At 43.0% G+C, this 19,490-nt stretch overlaps 2 protein-coding genes across 3 annotated transcripts in view; one reads left to right on the forward strand and one right to left on the reverse strand.

Moving 5' to 3' along the window:
• BORCS5 (BLOC-1 related complex subunit 5) overlaps positions 1 to 3,062 on the reverse strand; it is an 88,141-nt gene extending 85,079 nt beyond the window's left edge. Inside the window, exons 1-2 of the mRNA XM_033058249.1 lie at positions 2,967 to 3,062; positions 2,141 to 2,239 (exon numbers count right to left, since the gene is read on the reverse strand). Of these exons, the coding sequence (XP_032914140.1) occupies positions 2,141 to 2,222 (82 nt within the window). The 5' untranslated portion in view covers positions 2,223 to 2,239; positions 2,967 to 3,062. The remainder of the gene's footprint in view (positions 1 to 2,140; positions 2,240 to 2,966) is intronic.
• Positions 3,063 to 3,220: 158 nt separating this feature from the next.
• Positions 3,221 to 19,490, forward strand: part of LRP6 (LDL receptor related protein 6) — a 122,477-nt gene continuing 106,207 nt past the window's right edge. For both annotated transcript variants that reach the window (XM_033057990.2, XM_033057991.2), the window contains exons 1-2: positions 3,221 to 3,552; positions 17,784 to 18,177. In XM_033057990.2, coding sequence (XP_032913881.1) covers positions 3,498 to 3,552; positions 17,784 to 18,177 — 449 coding nt within the window. In that variant the 5' untranslated portion in view covers positions 3,221 to 3,497. The remainder of the gene's footprint in view (positions 3,553 to 17,783; positions 18,178 to 19,490) is intronic.

The following is a 19,490-nucleotide window of genomic DNA, read 5'->3' on the forward strand; positions in this document are numbered from 1 at the left end:
ACATGAGATTAAAGGGATGCAGCACCTCTGCTGTGAGGGAAGGCTGGCAGAACTGGGATTGTTCAGCCTGGAAAAGAGAAGGCTGCAGGATGACTGTCCTGCTTCCACCCAGGAGGGTTATTTTTGGTAGTAGCCAGCAGAGGTCATGGCAAGGACATGAAGGTTATTCTATACAGCTTCTGTCAGTGCTAGGGGTGAGGGGAAGGGAGTCTCTTCTGAGAAGAAGGGGTTACTTCCAGTCCAGTAATTAAGTTGAATGGAGAAATGGGGAGGCCCGGGTTCTGTCTGCTGTGGGGGTTCCCACAGTGAGCAACAAGGTTTCTTTTTTGTACTCTGTCATTACTATGGTGCTATTAGTGTTTATTTTCTTATCACTGTTTCCAGTGAATTGTTCTTACCCCAACCCATCATCTTTGCCTTTTTGCCTCCAATTCTCCTCTCCATCCTGCTGCAAAGGGGAGTGGGGGTTTGGGGGAGTGAGTGAGAGTTTGGGGGAGTGAGTGATGGTGCATGATTTGGAGAGTCTTGGTGGGAGCACTAAATTGGGGAGTGTCATTCCTAAACCATGACAGTGACATAACTGGGACCTTCCAGTACCTGCACGGAGCCTACAAGAAAGATGGAGAGGGACTATTTACAAGAACATGTATTGATAGGACAAGGGGGGATGACTTCAAACTGAAATAGGGCAGATCTAGGTCAAATATCAGACAAAAAACTCTTCTCTGTGAGGGTGGTGAGGCTCTGGCACAGGCTGCCCAGAGAAGCTGTGGCTGCCCCATCCCTGGAAGTGTCCAAGGCCAAGTTGGACTTGGAAGCAACCTGGGACAGTGAAAGGTATTCCTGCTCATGGCAGGGGTTTGGAGCTAGATGTTCTTTAAGGCCCCTTCCAATCCAAACCATTCTGTGGTTCTATGATTTTATCACTCGGGCTGGAATAGACAGAGGAGGATTCTAGGCAGGCTGTGGGGAAAGGGGCTAGGCTGAGGGACATGATGCCAATGATCATTAATTCACTCAGAGGAAACCCAAGCAGGAAAGGGTTTGAATTATAGAAAAATGCCAAAATGCACCAGTGTGAGGGGTGACAGTATATAAGTGTTCAAAAGTTAAAAAATAAAACAAATCAGCTTGGACAGCAGGGAAGATGTCTTTAAGAGTCCGAGCAACCAGGCAGGGGAACAGGCTCCCAAGGGAGATAGCCAAGACACCAGAGTATTTCCAGCAGAAACAGATAAGGTGTGAGAGGGAATGGCATGTGGATAAATGTGTTTTTGTGATGCAGGGGTGCAGGCTTGAGGTTTTCCTCAGCTGTGCACTGTATGATTAAGATACAAAGAATTCATTACAGATCTGCCATACTTCTCAAGAGGTTAATGACAGATTGTGCAACACTACGAGTATGGAAAAAGTATAAGAAAACACTATGAGGGGGAAAAAAACCTCAAACCCCAAATCAACCACAACCTCATTTTCCTTTTAAACAGTGAAAATAAATACAAAATTGTGCTGCTTTTGCCTACTCTTGCAAAATCTAGAGGTGACAAGCAAGGGTTGGGTGCAGGTTCTCTCCTCTCCAGTGTACATTTTTGTATGGCGAGTCTTCCCATCCATTATCCACGTGGATCTTGCTTGAGTTTGCTGATCCTCCCAACTGACAGCACAGTAAGAGGAAGCTATTTCACCCAGCAGATAGTCAAGGACAAAATGTTGTGATGTAGACCTGGCCTCAGGCAGATATTGCCGTTGAGCTGAATTGTTTACCTTTTCAAAGTCTTCTCTTTTTTTTTTGCAACCTTGAAGATAGGAAAAATACTTAAGTTTTTTTTTAAAAAAAAACTCTGTTTTCTTCTGTTTTTCAAACTTTTCCACGGTAAAAGCTGAGAGTCTGATAATATCACATGACACCAGGAGCCCTTTAGAGTCAGCCTACAATGCCCAGGCCTTTAATCTGGCCCAGATGTTATCTCCTACTGTAATAACAAGAAAAGCTATGAAAATGTATGTTGAACACACATGAAGGTAAAAGTTAAATGTTTTGGTGAGTTTCTAATAATCCTGAAAATAATACCGATTCTGGAATGTAAGTGCCTCAAACATTGCTCTAAGTTGTTGTGCTTCATGTCATTATTCTACTCACCAGCTGTCACTTTCTGGGAGGGAGGGAGAACGTGATATAGATGTCGAGACTTAATGAAAACGTCTAGATGTGTTGAAATCATGAAGCAGATTTTCTTATCTAGAGGAGATGCAAGAAAGCTGCATTTTACATTGTTTGTTAGGAACGAACCAAGAAGGAGAGAAGGGAAGTTTTTTTCACTTGAGGGTGTGTTACAAAATCTTAACTTTTTAGCCTCTTCGGAAAGAAAACGGTATGTTTACTCAAATGCAAGAGGGGAAAAGACTATGTTAAAACACAGCACATTGGCCACTCATTGGTAACGCCGCTCCAAGCAGCGCAAACCCAGCCCACCACATTTAGTTTAGCAAGGGGGACAATAACGCAAAAAAGCGCCGGGAAATAAATCACTAAATCATCATTACATCAGCCGGGCAGCAATTCCTGCTGATAAGGGACGCCTGCTCCCTCTGCTCTGGGAAAGGCCGGGATGTATCGCTCTTCAGCCAGCACACCGGGGGGACGGACCGTAACTTCATTTGGCCCCGCTGCCTGCCTGCCGCCCGCCCCCCGGGCGATGCTGCGGGGTTACAGCCCGTCCAGGAGCGGGGTGGGGAATCGGATGGGAATGGGGATCGGGATGGGCACCGGCACCGGAGCCTTTGTGCTGCCGCTCGGACGCCGCCGCAGCTCTGTGGCAGAAAGTAGTCCCGTCCTCACGGGCCAGGGCTGAACCGCATCGCAGGCGGCGGAGGGGGCGAGGGGAGGCAAAGTAGTCCCGCTGGAATGCGGCTGCCCCCCACCTAGCCCCGTCGCTGTGCTCCAGGGGTGCCTTAACCCCGCTCACCTCCTCCCTTAGGGGTCCCCCCCGGGCCGCGCTCCCCGCCGCGGTTCTGCCGGCTGCGGGGCTCCGGGCTGTGCGCGATCCCGGCCGGGAGAGGGGAGCTGCGCGCCCCCGCCCCTCCGCTCCGGCCCTCCCCGACGGGAGCGGTGCCGGGGGGCGGGCGCTGCGCCGGGAGCCGGCCGGGCACGGCGCGGGAGGAGGAGGAGAAGGAAGAGGAGGAGGAGGAGAAGGAGGAGGAGGACTGTATCCCTGCGCCTGTGCACGCCCGGCGGAGGCGGAGGGGTGGATGGGGGAAGGACCGCGGCGGTCGCGGTGAGGCGGCGGCAGCAGCAGCAGCCGGCATGGAGGGCAGCGCCCGCTCCCGCGGTGGCACGCTGGGGCCAGTGGCCTGCTAGGGAGCGGCGAGGGGGGATCTCCGCGGCCGCCCTTCCCAGCCTCCCGCCCCCCCTTCCCCGCCTGGAAGCATGAACTGGCAGCGGAGGTGCTGCTCCCCGCCGCCGCCTCCCCGCCGGTGAGAGCGAGGAGGGAGGGAAGATGGGGGCCGTCCTGCGCAGCCTACTCGCCTGCAGTTTTTGTTCCCTGATGCGAGGTGAGCGGGGCGGGCGGCGGCGGGAGGGGCAGGGGGAAAGTTGCCGGGTTGCTGGCGAGGGGCCATGTTTGGGCGTGCGGGAGGGGAGCGGCGAGGCCTGGCTGCCGGCGGGGCGCGGGGCCCGGCGCGGGGGCAGCGCTCCCTCCCTCGCTGCCGGCCCCGCCGCCTCCCCGGCTCTGAGCAACTTCCAGGGGAGCAGCCCGCCCTGCCAGCGGCCGCGGCCGCGTCCCGAGCCGCCCCATTGTTGTTTTCAAGTTTCTTCTTTTCTTGTTTTTTTTATTTGTTTTTCTTCTTTTTTTCAAAAGGTCTCCCTAAACTATCGCACGCTCCCCGCGTGTCTCTCTGCACCCCTGCAGGCGGTGGGCAGCAGCGGCTGCGGGGCAGAGCTCGGCCCCGCCGGTGTCAGGCTGCTGCCGCTGTGCCCATCGCCGGGCTGGTCCCGTTCTCCCTGCGCAGTCCCATCCTGCGGGAGCGGGGAATGGGTGCCCGGGACGCGGTGCTGCCCCGACCCTCTGCTCGCAGCCCAGGCAGCGAGGGGAGCAGGGCAGGCTCGGCTCTCAGCTGGGCTGGCGCTGTGCTGGGACTTGAGAGAAGTTTGTGTTCCTCCGGTGAACCATCGCTGGTGTTCATACAGCTTTAAAGGAGCACCCGAATGCTTTGAGGGGATGTTACTTAAAGTAGCTGAGAATTTTGATTCTGCTTCCCGGCTCCAACAAATTTTCTTGTCTTGCAGGGCAATCTGAAAGAAATCTGAAAGCTTTTTTTTTTTTTTTTTTTTTTAATAATGCTGGAAACCTAACTACAGTAACTATTATCTGTTCAGTCTTTCTGGGAAGAAATCGCCTGTGGTGCTTGCATACATAATTATTCTGTTTACTTGATTTTGACTTTTTTTTCATACTAGATGGGCAAGAGATTAATTGCTAACAGTTAATCAACGACATTTTGATTTAGAGTGTTTTGATGAAAGTTAGTCTAAAGGTGGTGTGGATTGAAGTAATTGCTCAGTCTCCAGTTGCTCAGTAATCTGGAAAACAAAGATTTTGTCTCATCCATAGCCTTTTTTTTGCCCTGTGCATCTGTTTGCCATATTGTATCCTGTTTGCAGAGATACAAATATACTTATTTAAATGGCATGTGTAACTTTTCGTACTTACATTGTGGCAGTTAATCCCCCAGATTTTAAAAGTTACATTGTCTCTGGAGTACAGGGAGAAACTGTTTCCTAATCAGTTTCTTTTAATAAGTAACAATCATAACCATACTTAGTATACTATTTGTTTGGCTTTAATTTGATGGTCAGTCTAGTTCAAATGACAGCACAGAAATAACTGTTGCATGCGATGTCACATCATATTGTTACAGTAATTTCTGCAAATTCATCTCAAAATAGTGTCATGTGCTTTTTGCAAGTTTTTGTATACTTCATGCTTAATGGGACACTTTGAAGGAGCATTCAGTTTATAAATCATATGGCTGTCATTTCTTTTCTCGTCTCTCACCTCTGTCTGTTGCCAAGGACGTTTGTATCCAAACAGCATTTCTGTTTCTTCTGTGTTCATGGTGCCCTGCTGTTTGATTGCCTACCTGAAGTTGTAATCCTCTGTTTGTGACATGATAGTAATTTTCCTACTGGCTAATTGTTACTTTAGATAGAGATAAACAGCAGGAACAGCTGAACCGTGAAGAAACAAAAATCAAATTTTAATGCATACATCCTCCCTAATAAATAGCATCTATGCAAGTAGAGTGGGTTTGAGTAAGATGTGTTGAGTTCAGAGGAGGTGTCAGCAGTTCCTTAATGAGGCAGAGGCAGTGCCAGCATGAGCATGAATAAGCTTATACATAAAAGTAGAGTTGAAGTTAGGAAGTTCACTGTTGGTTTGTGAATTCAGTGCTGTAGAGGATGCCAGGCTGACAGTGACAGAAACACAGCAAATGTAGTAGTGTGTGTTTGTGGATTGCAGCATCCTCTCTGCTTCCAGAGCCAACCTCCCATTCTCGTGGAAAAGGCAAATGGACAAAGGTTTAGGACAGCCCAACTATTACTCTGAGAAATAGTGGTGACTTGCTTACCAGTCTGGAAAGGAATAACATCAGTACCCTGGAAAGGCGTAAGGACTTGAAGTATGAGGCCATTAGTGGCTAAAAACGGGTGCACAGGGCAAGGCACCTGTCTCAAAAATCATCCAAGGACTGCAATAAACCAGTCCTACTGATGTTGTCAGGGCAAGTGTTTGAATTTCTAAGAGACAGGAGGTTACCATCATGACAGCTTGCTGTGGAGGTTCTGTGGTTTGGGCTTGGGTTTTTTGGGGTTTTTTTAATGTTATAGCTGGTGGAAGAAAGATGTCACTGGTCTCTGTTCTCTCCTCTTGCCCATGGTTTGGTTGGGGTGATTGGGCTTCTACCTGTCAAGCCAGTCCCTTAGGGTGTTCCAGAGGAGTGGAGTTAGAGCTGCTCCATGGCAGCTTTGAGATGTTCTTCAGGACAGCTGTGAAACCAATCAGAGAGATAATTGTTAGGTAACTGACAGCTGCAAAGAGGCAAAAGCAGTGTCATCACATCTGTCAGGATGCTACAGATAACTGTGAAACTGAGGTATAAACTTTTTAAAAAGTGACAGACCAGTGTTTGTGGCTTGCTTTCTTCCTGAAATAGCTCTCTGGTTAACATGCAATTGCTGTTTTGTTTTGGCTTTAAACCCTGATCATGCAGGCAGTGCATAAAGCTCTAGCCTGAATGGAAATCTTATAAAGGATATTGGTGCAAACCTACTGAATGTTACAGTCCCCTGTGTTTAGGATCAGGGTAATGGGTGTTTTAAAACTAATCTTCCCTAGAGTCCAGAAGAGAGTTTGTTTGAATCCATTAGTAATGTTGTCATATTGTTACTTTCTAATTGATTTCAATCCATTGTTTCTGTTTTCATAAACAGATCCTTGCTTGTTTGTTGGGGTTTTTTTAAAGATAGGTCCATTTACGTGTTGTTTAGAAGAGTTTAATGTTCAAAACTTTGCTAAGCTGTGGTGTATTCAAAACTTTGTTAAATTTTGGTGGTGTGTGCACATATTTTTCTACCAGAAGTCAGAGAAGGGGATAAGGAATAGATTTTTACTCCTGAAGCACTCAGGTTGGACACAAAGTGTGGCATCTCCAGGTAGAGCTATGTTTTTGCATTCAGGTGAAGGGTCTCTTCACCTAGAGACTGCACAATATTATGACAATGAGACTTGGAAATACCTTTTTTTTTTTTAATAATCATGGTTTGTTTCTTCACCCAAGCTTGAATCAACCATTTTCTAGTCGTGTTTCTTCATTGTATAATTCCTCAGAAACCAGTGTGCCCTTGTCTGCTGTTTTCCTCTTTCATCTTTTCATAGAACAGTCTAAAATTAGTATTATCTAAGGTGTTCCAAAATCCACTATTAATTTTACAGTTCTTTCAATTGCATCTCTGTGATACAGTTTAGTTATCATCAGATTGCTTTAGCTTTTATTTAAAGCTGAAAAATTAAGACTTAAAAAGTTTGATGGCAATTTTTGCTATGTCTTGGAGGTAAGGTCAAGTAGCACTTTTGACAAGATATGGGGAAGTTCTGGTCAGAGGTATATGCAGGTAAAAGACTTCTTGTACCCTTCAGCATGAATTATATGAAGATACTCGGGTGGAAAGCTTTGCTCTTGTTTCACAGCAATACTGGTTAGAGGGGCATGAACTGTATTCATGTTTCCTTTTTCCCTAGAGAACTGCTTCAGTCTGCATTCTCAGAGTTCTAGGTAAGGAATTTGGCTACAAGCTGTAGAATATGTGGAAGGGTTTTGTTTTGTTTTCCTTGTTTTTTTTTTACAGGATTGGGAATATAGGAATCTTTAAAGCTCTGTCTTTGGGAGCTGGAGAAATCTGATTCCTTAGGACATCTGTAATCCACCTTTATGATGATGTCGCTTTTTAAAAATGCCAGCTTCCAAAATATCTGCTGCAGTGCATGTATTATGGGATTTACTTTTTAGTTTAAACCGGTGAGAGTGAAGATATTTTTTCTTCCCTCTGAGGGAATGGGCTAGGGCAGGAAAACAGGAAGACACAGGTCTCAGTTTCTGATCTGTTACCATTCAATTTCTCTGGTAGCCAGTTTGCAGACTTAAATACTATATTCTTTGTCCCCAGCATGTTTAACCTCATTAATTTCCTAAGAAATGTTAAACACTTCGGTTGCTTTGCTGGTGGCATCTTCAAAAGTTCCTTGTACTGTAGGGACAGGTCCATGTTACTGTTGTGTGGACCAGAACTAAGCTTTGTTGCACACTCCAGCTTCTGGCTGAGCTGGTGGCTCTGCTGTGTCTGTGAGTGTGCTCTGCCCCTTCTCCAGTTCTCCTGCTGGGGAGCCCTCATGTTTCAGCCCCCTCATCTGTGAGCTTTGGATAGAATTTAGGTTGATAAGGAATTTCCCTCAGATGGACTTGTACCAGTAAGATGTACAAGTTGCTTAGAAAGATGCAGAGGGGGATGCAGCTGCCCTGCAGGCTTCAGGGATGGTCTACTCATGTTCACAGTTGGTGCTGCCCACTTAAAACTGAGTCCTCAAGTTCTGAATGCTGTGGCTCACCAAGGGTGACTGTTGGTGTGTGTGCATGAGGTTTGGGATGAGCTGGCAGCCAGTGCTTCTACTTCTGTGCTGAGCACTTGGTAGTGATGACTCTTCCAAAGTGTAATTGCTGCTCAGCGAACGAAGAACATGCTCTCCTAATAACCTTTAGTGTTTCAGCTTACACGTCAGGTGTGGTTTCAGAGTAAGTACCACTTGCAGAGTTACAGAATACACAGTGCTCCTAACAAAGAGGCTGTGTCATTCTTTTGTGGTGATTGTCCAAGGCTTGCAAGGGCAAAGCTTTGCATCTCTAATGGATTATACATAAATGCTGGGTATTGACACCCTAAATATTAGTCAACCTTTTTCAATTTATGTATTTGCCAGGCAAGCTGACATAGGGAGCCTTCATTAAACTCTCTAGATAGCCTAAATATTTATGTCAGGACATTCACAACGTGAAAGCCTTGCTATTTGCTCCACATGGACAAACTTACTCAGAACACAGTGCTTGCATTTGCAACTAAAAATTACCTTGTCATTTCTGCTTTTTGATATGTTCTCTGGTGAAATGATTATGAAAATAGAGTGGGCTTTTTGTTTCACTATTATCTTGCTATGGACCTTTCAATTTCCATGTAGTTGGCAGAGTTCCCCACCAATTTTGAAATGGAGCCTATGAATAGAATGGGAATATTGTTAATACTTTTAATACTTTTGTCTGTAATACCTTATCCTTAATAGACTTTTAAGAAATTAACCAAAGTCTAGGTTAAAAGAAGCAATGCTTGAGTTAGTAAACTTTGTTTCCCTTGCAAAGTGTTATTAACTACTTGGAGAAAGAAGCATGTCAGTTTAAAAGATGGAATGTTTTTGGAACCTTGGTATTTATATGGAGAGAACAATAAGGAAATGTTTTTAATATAAACAGACATGGAAAATGGCAACATTCATACAGATTTTTTTAGTATCTTGTTACAGAATCACATTACCTAAATAGAATTACTCCCTTGTGATATAATCAATGCAGCAATAATGGGATTATAGTTTTAATTCTGTTTATAAGGGCCATGTGTGACTTTCTTGATGTCAGATTTGAAAAGTAATCACATTTGAGACAGAAAATTTTAATCAGCTAGCTATATAATTTTGCTTAATCAAAAATTGTTTGTTTTTTTCTCTATGATACCTTTATATTTTTCTCTTTATTTCTCCCATTTCTTCCCAATCTCTTCCCAGAAGAAAAATAGAGTTGGTATGTAGTGTGCTGGGGTTTTTTAACTGTTTGTGCTCTAGAACTCCTTAATAACAAAAATCCTTCTCTATCCACTGTCAGAGAGTTCAGGCTTCTAGAAAGAAGCTGATATGTTTGCTGAAATTCTGAAAATTAAGGATATATGGAAAGTAACAGAAACTTAAGGTGTCACAGAATTTCAAACTATGTTCCCATAGTTGTTCTGATAAAGCAAAGAATAAAACTCCTGCTTATACTCATAGTATTAGTGTTAATTAAAATATTAACACTTTGGAAATCCAAGAATCCTCTTGTCCACACATAGATAATTAGAGAGAGAATATTAAGAATAATAAAGGAGTAGGAATTTGTAGACCTTGTAGTGACTCTTATTATGTCCATTTAGAAAATGCAGTGATGTTCTTATTACTCAAAAACTTAACTGAAGCTCAGAAGTTACCCTGTAGGTAATGGTAAAATGAATCAGTAAGATAATTCTGAGTTGGGTGGTTTTGTGTTTATGGGTTTATTTGTTTTTCTTTTGGATCTCTGGAGATGAGTCCCATTCAGTATGAGAAAGACAAGGTTGTTCACCTTTTCCAAGGGATCCTGAATATATATATAATGTGTGTGTTGTTTTATAGAGTGGTTTGCTTTTTTATGTCATTACATCTAATGTAAGCCTGTCGAACACTTGACATTAATAGTGCTGGGATATTAAAAGTATGAGTTAGAAGTATGCTACAATAGTTTTTTTTCCCACAAAATAAAAATTAAATGCCCAATAATTCTCAAAATTATTGGAGTATGTGCACAGCTTTCCTTACCTATTAAGAACAGTCCCTAGCTGTTAATTTGAACTGGGGACTTTTGTGCTAAAATCTATGTTCCTGCTTTATAGCAACTTTGTGATAATGCTTGAAAAATCTAAACTAACAAAAAACCCCAGCTTCAAAACAGAATAAATAAGCTGGTTTTTTTTAAAATTTGGTTTTTACCAGTGAGGCAAACTGACACACTTCAAGAAATATTTCTTGAGTATCTTTTAGAGTGGTGTGCAACCTTGGATAAATTGTTGGAAAAGTCAACTGAGAGTAGCTCATTGCCTGTGAACTTCCTGTCAGTGTGGAGAAAGGCCTTATTTGTTGGAAGTGTGCTGCTGTTGAGGGTGTGAATTCTTTGATCCATGTAGGACTAACAGCAATTGGGGCTTGGGCTGTTTTTGTGTGCTTTGGGTTACACTCCAGCAAAGGAGGGGAGTGACTGAGAATGACCAGCTGGATGTGCACCCTCAAATGTGAGCTGTTTAGGCTGGAACACATCATGAGCTGCAATTGCTCCAGAGTAGCAACAAACCTTGGGGCATTCCCACCTCGGCTTGCCAGGGTGTACCAAGTGTGTCCCAAATTCCTAGAATTTGGGAAATGGGCTCTTGCTGTCACAGCACCACAGTGTTGTGTCTCGGTGCTCTCCTTCAGTGGAGGGATTCAGCTTCAACAGCTTCCTGAGGAATATGATCGAGGCTTTTGGTTTGTTTTCTCGCTGCTGGAAGCGCTGTAGGAAGAGGTGGTGCCGGGAGGTGTGGAGGGCAGTGTTTTGTTTCAGTGTGATCTGGTTGTCTTCCCTGTCATCACAGTGCTTAGATTAGATTGCAGAACACCATCCATGTTCAGATGTGGGACTCTCAACGTTAGAGCCAAACAAGAGTTCTTTTTTGCAGGAGCAGAGGTGCTTGCTAACTAACTTTTTCATTAAACAGATCGTGCTGACTTAAACATGGGTGTTGCCAGTAGAACTGGGGAAGTATTGCCAATGTATGTGGAACTGGTATGACTTCATCTGCAGCACTGTGTGTTATTCTGACAACTGTTTGAGAGGCTGGAAGGGTGTTGAAGGAAGATTATAAGGACACCTGAGAAAACGAGCTGTATAATATTGAAGTTCTGCAGACATTAATGTGGATCACGGAAGTGCTTGACTGCACATTCCTAAGGAGCCTTCCTGCTTTCCATAGCCTGTAGTTGGCCCTGGAAAGTGCCAGGTCACCTTTATTTTGCTGCTGCTCTGTAAGGAGAAGGGTCGTGGAAAAAGGTGATAGTGTTTTATGGCAATGCAGCTGCAAGCTGATGCCTGACCGGGGAGCATCAGCTGTCTGCTCTTGCTGTTGTCAGCCAGGTAGATTCAGAACATAAAGTTAGAAAAATGGCAGAGCTAAAGTGCCGTGTTCTACTCCCATGAGAGCGCAATCAAAAGAACTTCAGAACAAGGGAGTCCATGTTACAGAAAGGTGAACTAAAGATCTGTGTGAGTGTGCTACGTAGCACTGAGAAGAGCCACACTTTGGTAATCCTGCTGTATGACTCTGTTGACAGTAGGATGATTTGGCAGGTGATGCCTGCTATTTGGAAAGTTTTTTGCCTGTCATAGGCTGGGACTTCATGGTGTTCTTCAGTTGTGAGTGCTTTTGCTATAATCTGGCAGGTCTGCTGGCTTTTTATGCTTGGACCTGGTATTTGTATCCTTCCCCGAAGTCCTTTATCTTCTTTTTTTCCCCTTCTTCTCATTCTCATGTCTCCACCCTTCTGTCTTTAGTAAGGTTGTTTTTTCCCTGTGTATAGCAGGCTAAAGGATTACTTACTGCCTCTGTATCAGTTAGTCCTGCAGGGTTGCAGGATCTTGGTCTCTACAGCTAATATCTGGCCAGTAAAAAAATACCTGGCCATCTGAAAACAGTAAAGTTTAGTGCAGAATCCAAATGCTGGTGTTGCCTAACTTGGTGTCCTTGCTTGCTGATATGGCTACTCATCTTCTTCACTGGCCTGCTGTTCCTGTGACCTTTTGAGTTACCATCTCATCAGCCCTTGCACGGCTTTAGCCTGATGAATATACTTTAGGTTAGCTGAAAACAGGAGAAAAGGTTCTTTCTGCCAAGTTTGGGCTGTCTCGTGCTCATTTATTAAATTCCTGGTTACCTGCTGTGTCCTGCAAGGATATTTGTGAGAATATGGAGGTTCAGAGAGAAGAGTGCTCTCTGTTCACAGTGAAGGAGGAATGGTGGGGACTGGTAAGTCAGTTCTTACTGATTATTTTTGTTTTAGAAATGTATGGGATTGTGTATTGCATGGGAAAAAGTGGTACAGTGCTGTGACAGAGAACTTGGTGTAAAATCCTGGCCTGTTGCTTGCTATACTTAAAATTAAAACTCCTATGTATTTCCTGGTGATTTTATTGTTTGCTTGTAAACCATCTCTGTGTAAGCTTCTTGAGGCTGGCTCCCTGCTATTTGGAAAAAATTTATGTTAATTTTCAAATTGTTTCTCTTCTTATTTGATAAAAGTCTCCCAGGCTTTATTCCCAATGCTACCTCAATCTTTTCATTCTTGCTTCTCCAAACTAAGCAGCAAAACTCAAACATTTGCAGAAAATAAATATACAGAATTTGATAGAAGCATGAGCAGTGATGAAAAAATTTGAAACCCAGGGAGTGAAGGTACAGAGCCATAACTGACTGCTCCAGAATCCTTTTGCCAGTCCAGAAACTTTCCTTACATTCTTGTGTTGACTCTCTGTGAGACATCTTGGGGATGATTATTGTATTGAATACAAGGAGTTTGGTGTGTTGAATGGTTTTAGAGGGGTTGAAATTAATATTCTTTGTTATCTGTGTTCATTCTAATGTTCATTATCTGTGTCCATTTCTCTGCTTTTATTTCTGTTGTGGCCTGAATGTGAGTGTATGTCATTCTGTCAAGGCATTTGGAGTCCTTTCTTACTGTGCCTGATCCAGGTCAGCGTGTATTTGTTTGGTATATCTCATCACTGTGTCTCCTCTTTTCTCCAGTCCTTGCCCTTGCTGTCCTCATAGCAGTGTGCTTGGCAGTACCAATTCACTTTGGACACTCAGAGTTCTTCAGCGAGGCTTTTAAAAAATAGGGAGTATTCCTTTCCCAACTCAGCATCGTCATCCTCCAGTGTGACAGTCTGTGGGGTTTCTTACCCATGACTTCTACGTGGATATTTCTTTCCGCATTGTCAGCAGTTGCTCAGTGGTTTCCACACTGTGGTTCTGTGGCAAGTTGCCACAACTTATCAGTGGCCACCTCTGCTCTGAGTCCTGTTCCTTGACTGGAGGTTCATGAGGAACTGGTTCAACTAATTAGGCAAAGCTGATGCAGTCCTTTCTGTCCCTGCTGTGCTAGTGCTTATATTGATTTGATTCTTGGTTTGAACTGATTTTGGATGATGGCTAGCTAAAAATTGCTGCTTGGCAGGAGGTGGGGAGAGCTCAGTAGGCTTCTGTTGATTTAGTTCCCTGCTCTGTCTTGCTGTGGCACGGGACAAATGCTTGAGCCAACGCAAAAGAGAGGTCGGGAACTGACAGCTGGAAATGAAGCTGAGGAGAAAGGAGATGGCTGCAGTTGCATCTTGAGCAGATCCAGCAGGCTGCCAGTGGAGGGGAGAGAGCTGCTCCCCCTTCCAGCTCCCTGCTGCTTGCCTTATGTCAGCTCTGGAGTTTGCTGGACCGCTTCTTGAGTTGATTCAACTTACTAACCCAGTCAAACCTTTTGCTGATGTAGTGATTTGAATCAGCTTGAGGATGGGCCCTTAACTGAGGGAGGGGGTAGAACAGCTTTGCTGGTGTTTGGGACTGAGAAAAAAAGATTTGGGGAAAATGAGACTGTGCTGATTGCTTTAGCCAGGCTGAACTCCATGTCAGTGAAAGAGAAATGAGCATGTTGAAGGTAACACTGCCATCGCCTCATGGTACCCAGAGCTGTCCTGGATCACTGAAGAAAGGAGAAAGCGGGAATTTGTGGAAAAGGCCACTGGGCTAGTTAAAGAAAAGCATGACAAATTCTGACAGCTTAAAATTGCCATTTAAACACCAGAAAGATTAAAAATCCTTTTTAGCTGGTGAAGTGCTCGTTTTATGTTGGTTCATCACTTTGCATGCTGTGGGCAGCAGCATTTTTATGCCTGTAAAGTCAGATGTGCAAAGCAAGACTCAAGTAAACAAGTGTAAGGGAAAGCAGACTTGAGTGTCCTGGGGATTAACTTTTAGTAAGAAAGACAGGAGTTGTAGCCAAGAGAAATACGTGGTGTAAAAACTGGAGTTTGGTGGTGGGAAGAAGGATGTTGGTAGAATTTGAGTCGTAAAAGTAAGGCAAAAAAGACAATGTCTGGATTTTAATTCTGCATGTTTTCAATTTAGGAAAGGTCTTTACCTGAACATTGGAGTTAAGAAACAGTTGCAGGTTTCGTGACAGTTCTTTACAATGTTAATTATTTTTGTTGCTGTTGAAGTGTGTTAAACTTGAGTTTTTGTAACTTTTGTGTTCTTTAAGGAAACACTTGTTGCTGCTGGTGGGTACAAAAAAAATCTGTTAGTTTATAACTAAGCATAGCTTTTACTCTATATTGGCTACTTTAATCAGAAGAATTACCTGCATATAGACCTCTCAAGTCATAGAGGACATGGTAATATTCATTACTATTTCAGTTTTTGATTTCCAGGATAGGTGTTTTTATCTTTCAAGAATATGTACTACTCTTCAATGTATTGTAGTTTGCTACAGTTACACTATGGTTTATTTTTATGTCTATAGAAAGAGAAATAAAAACATATAAAGAGTTTAGCTTATTAAAAAAATAATCTGAATTGTGTCTTTTTTCCCCCATTATAACTTAAACTGCCGAATAATTGCCCAGCTTTGAAAGAAAGGAGATGCTATTGGACTTCTTCCCAGGTTTTAGTACAGTTCATAACCTCATTATTTGAGAGAGCCATCTCTTCAGTGTCCTGTGCTTTCAAAGTTGGGGCAGGGTGGGATCTTCTGGCACAGTTTTGCTCTTGGCACTGCTGCCTGAGTGAAGTAAACGCAGAGATGATACTTGGTCCTAATGCTGCCAACTTCAGTAATTGGGTTTTATAGCACATTGAAGCCTTCGTGTTTTCTGGGAAGGGCTGGAGGCGGTGGGGAACAAACCTGGTTTTTATTATTTTGGTGATGCAGGCTTCATTCCTGAATGTCGCAACAAATTGGAAAGTTTAACACGCTCATCGGCCAGCCCTTTGGAATGTGTTACAAGTTGCGGCTTTGTATCAATCTGCATGAAGCTACACATCCTAAGTGTAACTGTGTTCCTCCTGAGCTGCCATTGAGCTAAGCTGTGTCATTGATGCAGAAGTGTTTGTCTGCAGCCCCTGCTCGGGCAGCTTGAGCTCCAGCAGGGAGTGAGTAACCTCTGCAGCGTGGCTGTGTGAGGCTCAGCAGTGCCTTCAGGCCGGCCTGATTACCTGGTGTTCCAGTTCAGTGCATGCTGTGTGCATGGGTGCTCCGTGTTGCACATAATAATGGAGCTTGTACTCACTGGTGTGTGGATTTGCTTTTTTCCAAATGCTGGGCACGCTGTCTTACTAGAGAAAGCTGTGCCAGCTGGCTGCACACTCTCCTGTGTGCATTAGATGACACTGAGCTGGCTGTTAATTAGATTTTTCAGGTTACAGTTGTAGGCAGGCTTTAAAAAGTAAAGGGCTTCATTGTATTGCAATTTTTTTACTCTTTGCAGTTTATTGAATACTTTTCTTCTGAAACATGTGGTCTTCATAATCAATCTGCCCTTCAAGAAAATGTACTGTAATTAATTTTGAATCTTAGGGGGTGGGAAATTATGCAAGGAAGATAGTAAAGTAAGGCAATAATAAATTCTTAATGTAAAGATTCTCCATCCAATTTTAAAAAGTCTACCCCTTTTCCATGGGAAGATAATTTCTAAACTTGAATGGTTTTTTTTTAACACAATAAAAAATTGCTTTCTGCAGAAAGAAATACAAATACAAATTTGTATTATTAAAACCAATGAAGTTTCGCCTCTCCCTTGTTCTATCTAAAGTTCATCATAAATCAAGTTATATTCAGGGTTTCTAAATTTAGGATGACAGTTTAAGCAATTAAATTTTCTTAAAAACCAACAAAACTCCCACCACCCCAAAACATATATAGAACTCATTTAATCGGAGGTAGATGAAGGAACTTTCTCAGTTCTTTCGGCTTCTCCCAATTTACATGTGACAGTATCTTTGAGAAATTCTTTTGTGATAAGATGGTGAAGGGAGTAGTCCAATCTTGGAAACCAGATTTTGAATTTACTGAAGTCTGTTAATATTTCTAATTTCAGTGTGTGTTTGTCATACAGGAGAGTGTTCCTCTACTGGTAGTGTGGCTCTTGACATTACTGAGCCATGCATGTCCTTGGCTCTGTGAGTTTTGACCTTTTGGTTAGGACGTACATCCTGCTGCAAATTTGAAGTGCCCACGTATGCTGAGGAATAAATCTGCAAGATACCTGTGAAATTTGTGTGGTGACAGGTAGAGGAGCATTTGTGGATCTAAATGCTTCTGTAGAGCTCTGGTGCTACAGTTTCTGAGCAAATGCAGGGAAGGGTAGAAATGTTTTCTGATAGTGGATTTTAAAGGGTATCATTGTCTGCTTTATACAAACGTAGTATTTTTCTGAACCTTTTGTTGAAATAGGAATGAGGCTGGAATTTTCATAATGCTATATATAGCTTGTGGTTAAGGACAATTAAGCAGTCATATTAAATTTAAGAAGCTGTCTTTTTCATGGTTGCTGCTTTACATTAGTCATCTTAGGTGTTGTTATGAAAAATATACAGACTGTACAAACTGGCAGAGTAAGCAAATAAAGCATATAAAATGAAGGCTTTGTGTTAGAGAACTAAGCAGGAATGGTAGATCTGGCTTTGAAAGAACTGTGTTGTCCATTCCTGTAGATTTATTTTTCTCTGTGCCTCCTCATACTACCTTCAGCACTCTAAACCGGCATTTACCCCATGCTGTGCAATGAATTTTGTATTTTTATGTACTATATGTAAAATGTCTGATGTAATTTCAGGGAGTATTGACATGCAGGTGGCTCTGGTAGCTTGACATTAATTATGCTTCTATAGAGGTGGGGTGTATGTTACTAAATTCTATTAAAAAAAAATAAATCCTCCTTGTCCAGGTGAGCCAGTACTGAACGCGTAGAAAACTGCTTTACTCTTGTCTTTCTGATCCTTCTCTGAAGAGCAGTATCATTTGGGCACTTCAAACCTCCATTTTCTTTGTTCTCTCCCTTCTTCTTTAATGTTATTTTAATAATGCACAGCCCAGAATAGTGAGCTGCCCATTACGAAGACTTGTAACCAAGTTGAAAAGCTTTGAGTCAGTGCTTTTTAGTCAAACTTGAAAATATCTCCCCAGTATTTCTTATTTTTGTAAAGATACTCTTAAATCAGTATCTACCCATGACCTGACACACCATCACAGTGTGAGTTCTGCTTGATTCGAGTGATGTTAACACATCTGTCTGTGTGTCTCCCGTTTCTGTCCTGTGTGCAGCTGCCCCGCTGCTGCTGTACGCGAACCGCCGGGATCTGCGGCTGGTGGACGCTGCCCACGGCAAGGAGAACGCCACGGTGATCGTGGGGGGCCTGGAGGATGCAGCCGCCGTGGACTTCGTGTTCCTCAAGGGCTTGATTTACTGGAGCGACGTCAGCGAGGAAGCCATCAAAAGGACAGAGTTCAATAAATCCGGGAGTGTACAAAACGTGGTCGTTTCCGGACTTCTGTCGCCCGACGGGCTGGCCTGTGACTGGCTGGGGGAGAAGCTGTACTGGACAGATTCGGAAACAAATCGGATTGAGGTTTCTAACTTAGATGGATCGCTGAGGAAAGTTTTGTTTTGGCAAGAATTGGATCAACCCAGAGCAATCGCCTTGGATCCTGCAAGAGGGTAAGTCTTTTTTAAAGTAGTTCCAAATACAAAAATTTGTACTATTTCTCATTTGTTGAATGGTTTCAAATGCTTTTCTCCAAGTTATCTTAAGCCATTTTGCATCATTTGTTTCTCTTTCTACTGGTGTGATCTGCAGACTTCTGAAATTCCATTCATATTGGCTTGTGAATCAGGAATCATCAGACTTTAAGAAACAGTACTAGAAACTTAGTTTGGCTGTAGTGCAGAAGATTAGCAGAAATGGAGAAGTTCTAACCTAAGACCTAATACAATCTGCTTTCCTCAAAAGGCTGTGTCAGCTGCCCATGGACAGAGAGACGTGTCACTCTGAAGTGTCAGGAAATGAAATTTTTTTGAGCTTTGTTCTTTGTTGATATTCATGCTTTATTGAAGCATCTGAAGGAATGGGAGAAGTCAACATACTGTATTAAGAACTGGAGATGTGTTCTGAAGCTTAATCAGAAAACTTAAAAAGGAGGCTCCCTTCCCCACCCTTGGGGAATGCCTTTTTTAAAAAATCATGGTTTTGTCTCTCAGCTCCTTCTAGAACGAGCATTATTTTCTCAACTCCTATTTGAGTCCCTCAATGTGGTTCTTTTTACTCTGTTCTTGGGAAAAACAGCATTTGCCAACAATGGAAAATTCAGTGGAGTTTGGTAGTGTTATATAAATGGCTGGCTTGAGGTTACCCCAAGGGCAGTCACCTGTGACAAAGTGTTTGGGAGCGCCAAAGTGGAATACTAACAGAGTATCCTTGATGCTGTGTAACATTTTGAAAATATTTTATATCCGTAGTGTAGAACATGGTTTTACTGTATTATTTTCCTTGAACGAGCAAGGAAGTTAATCTATTGTACTGCCATTTCACATATGTTTTTCAGCCAACTCTTTTTTTTGTGGAGGGTAGAAATTGTTTCTTTGGAAAGATGCTTGTCTTGTTGCTTGCTACTTCTTTGCATTTTGATTTTCATTTGGCCTTTTTCTTCCAAAAGAAGAAAATCTCTGCAAAACACGGCTTCTGTCCTGAAATAGAAATACTACATCTTAAATATTTTTTTCTGCAGTTTCAATAGTCTTTTGGCAATATATTAACAGAAAATATGTTTATTTTCCAGTACCTGTATTTCAAGCTTTGGAAATAACAAAAGTATGGATGAATGCTTCTCTTGTATATTTGTAACTTGTAAATTGAAGGCAATGATAGTGTTAGTTTTAATTCATTAGATTGTAAAACCCTTTAAGAGTGTAAGGAAAGTGTAATATTCATGCCTTTTCTACCCACCATCCCAAAAGTGAGAGAAAAAGGAAGG

The sequence above is a fragment of the Catharus ustulatus genome, chromosome 4 (assembly GCF_009819885.2).
Source record: "Catharus ustulatus isolate bCatUst1 chromosome 4, bCatUst1.pri.v2, whole genome shotgun sequence".
In the NCBI taxonomy this organism is placed as follows: Eukaryota; Metazoa; Chordata; class Aves; order Passeriformes; family Turdidae; genus Catharus; species Catharus ustulatus.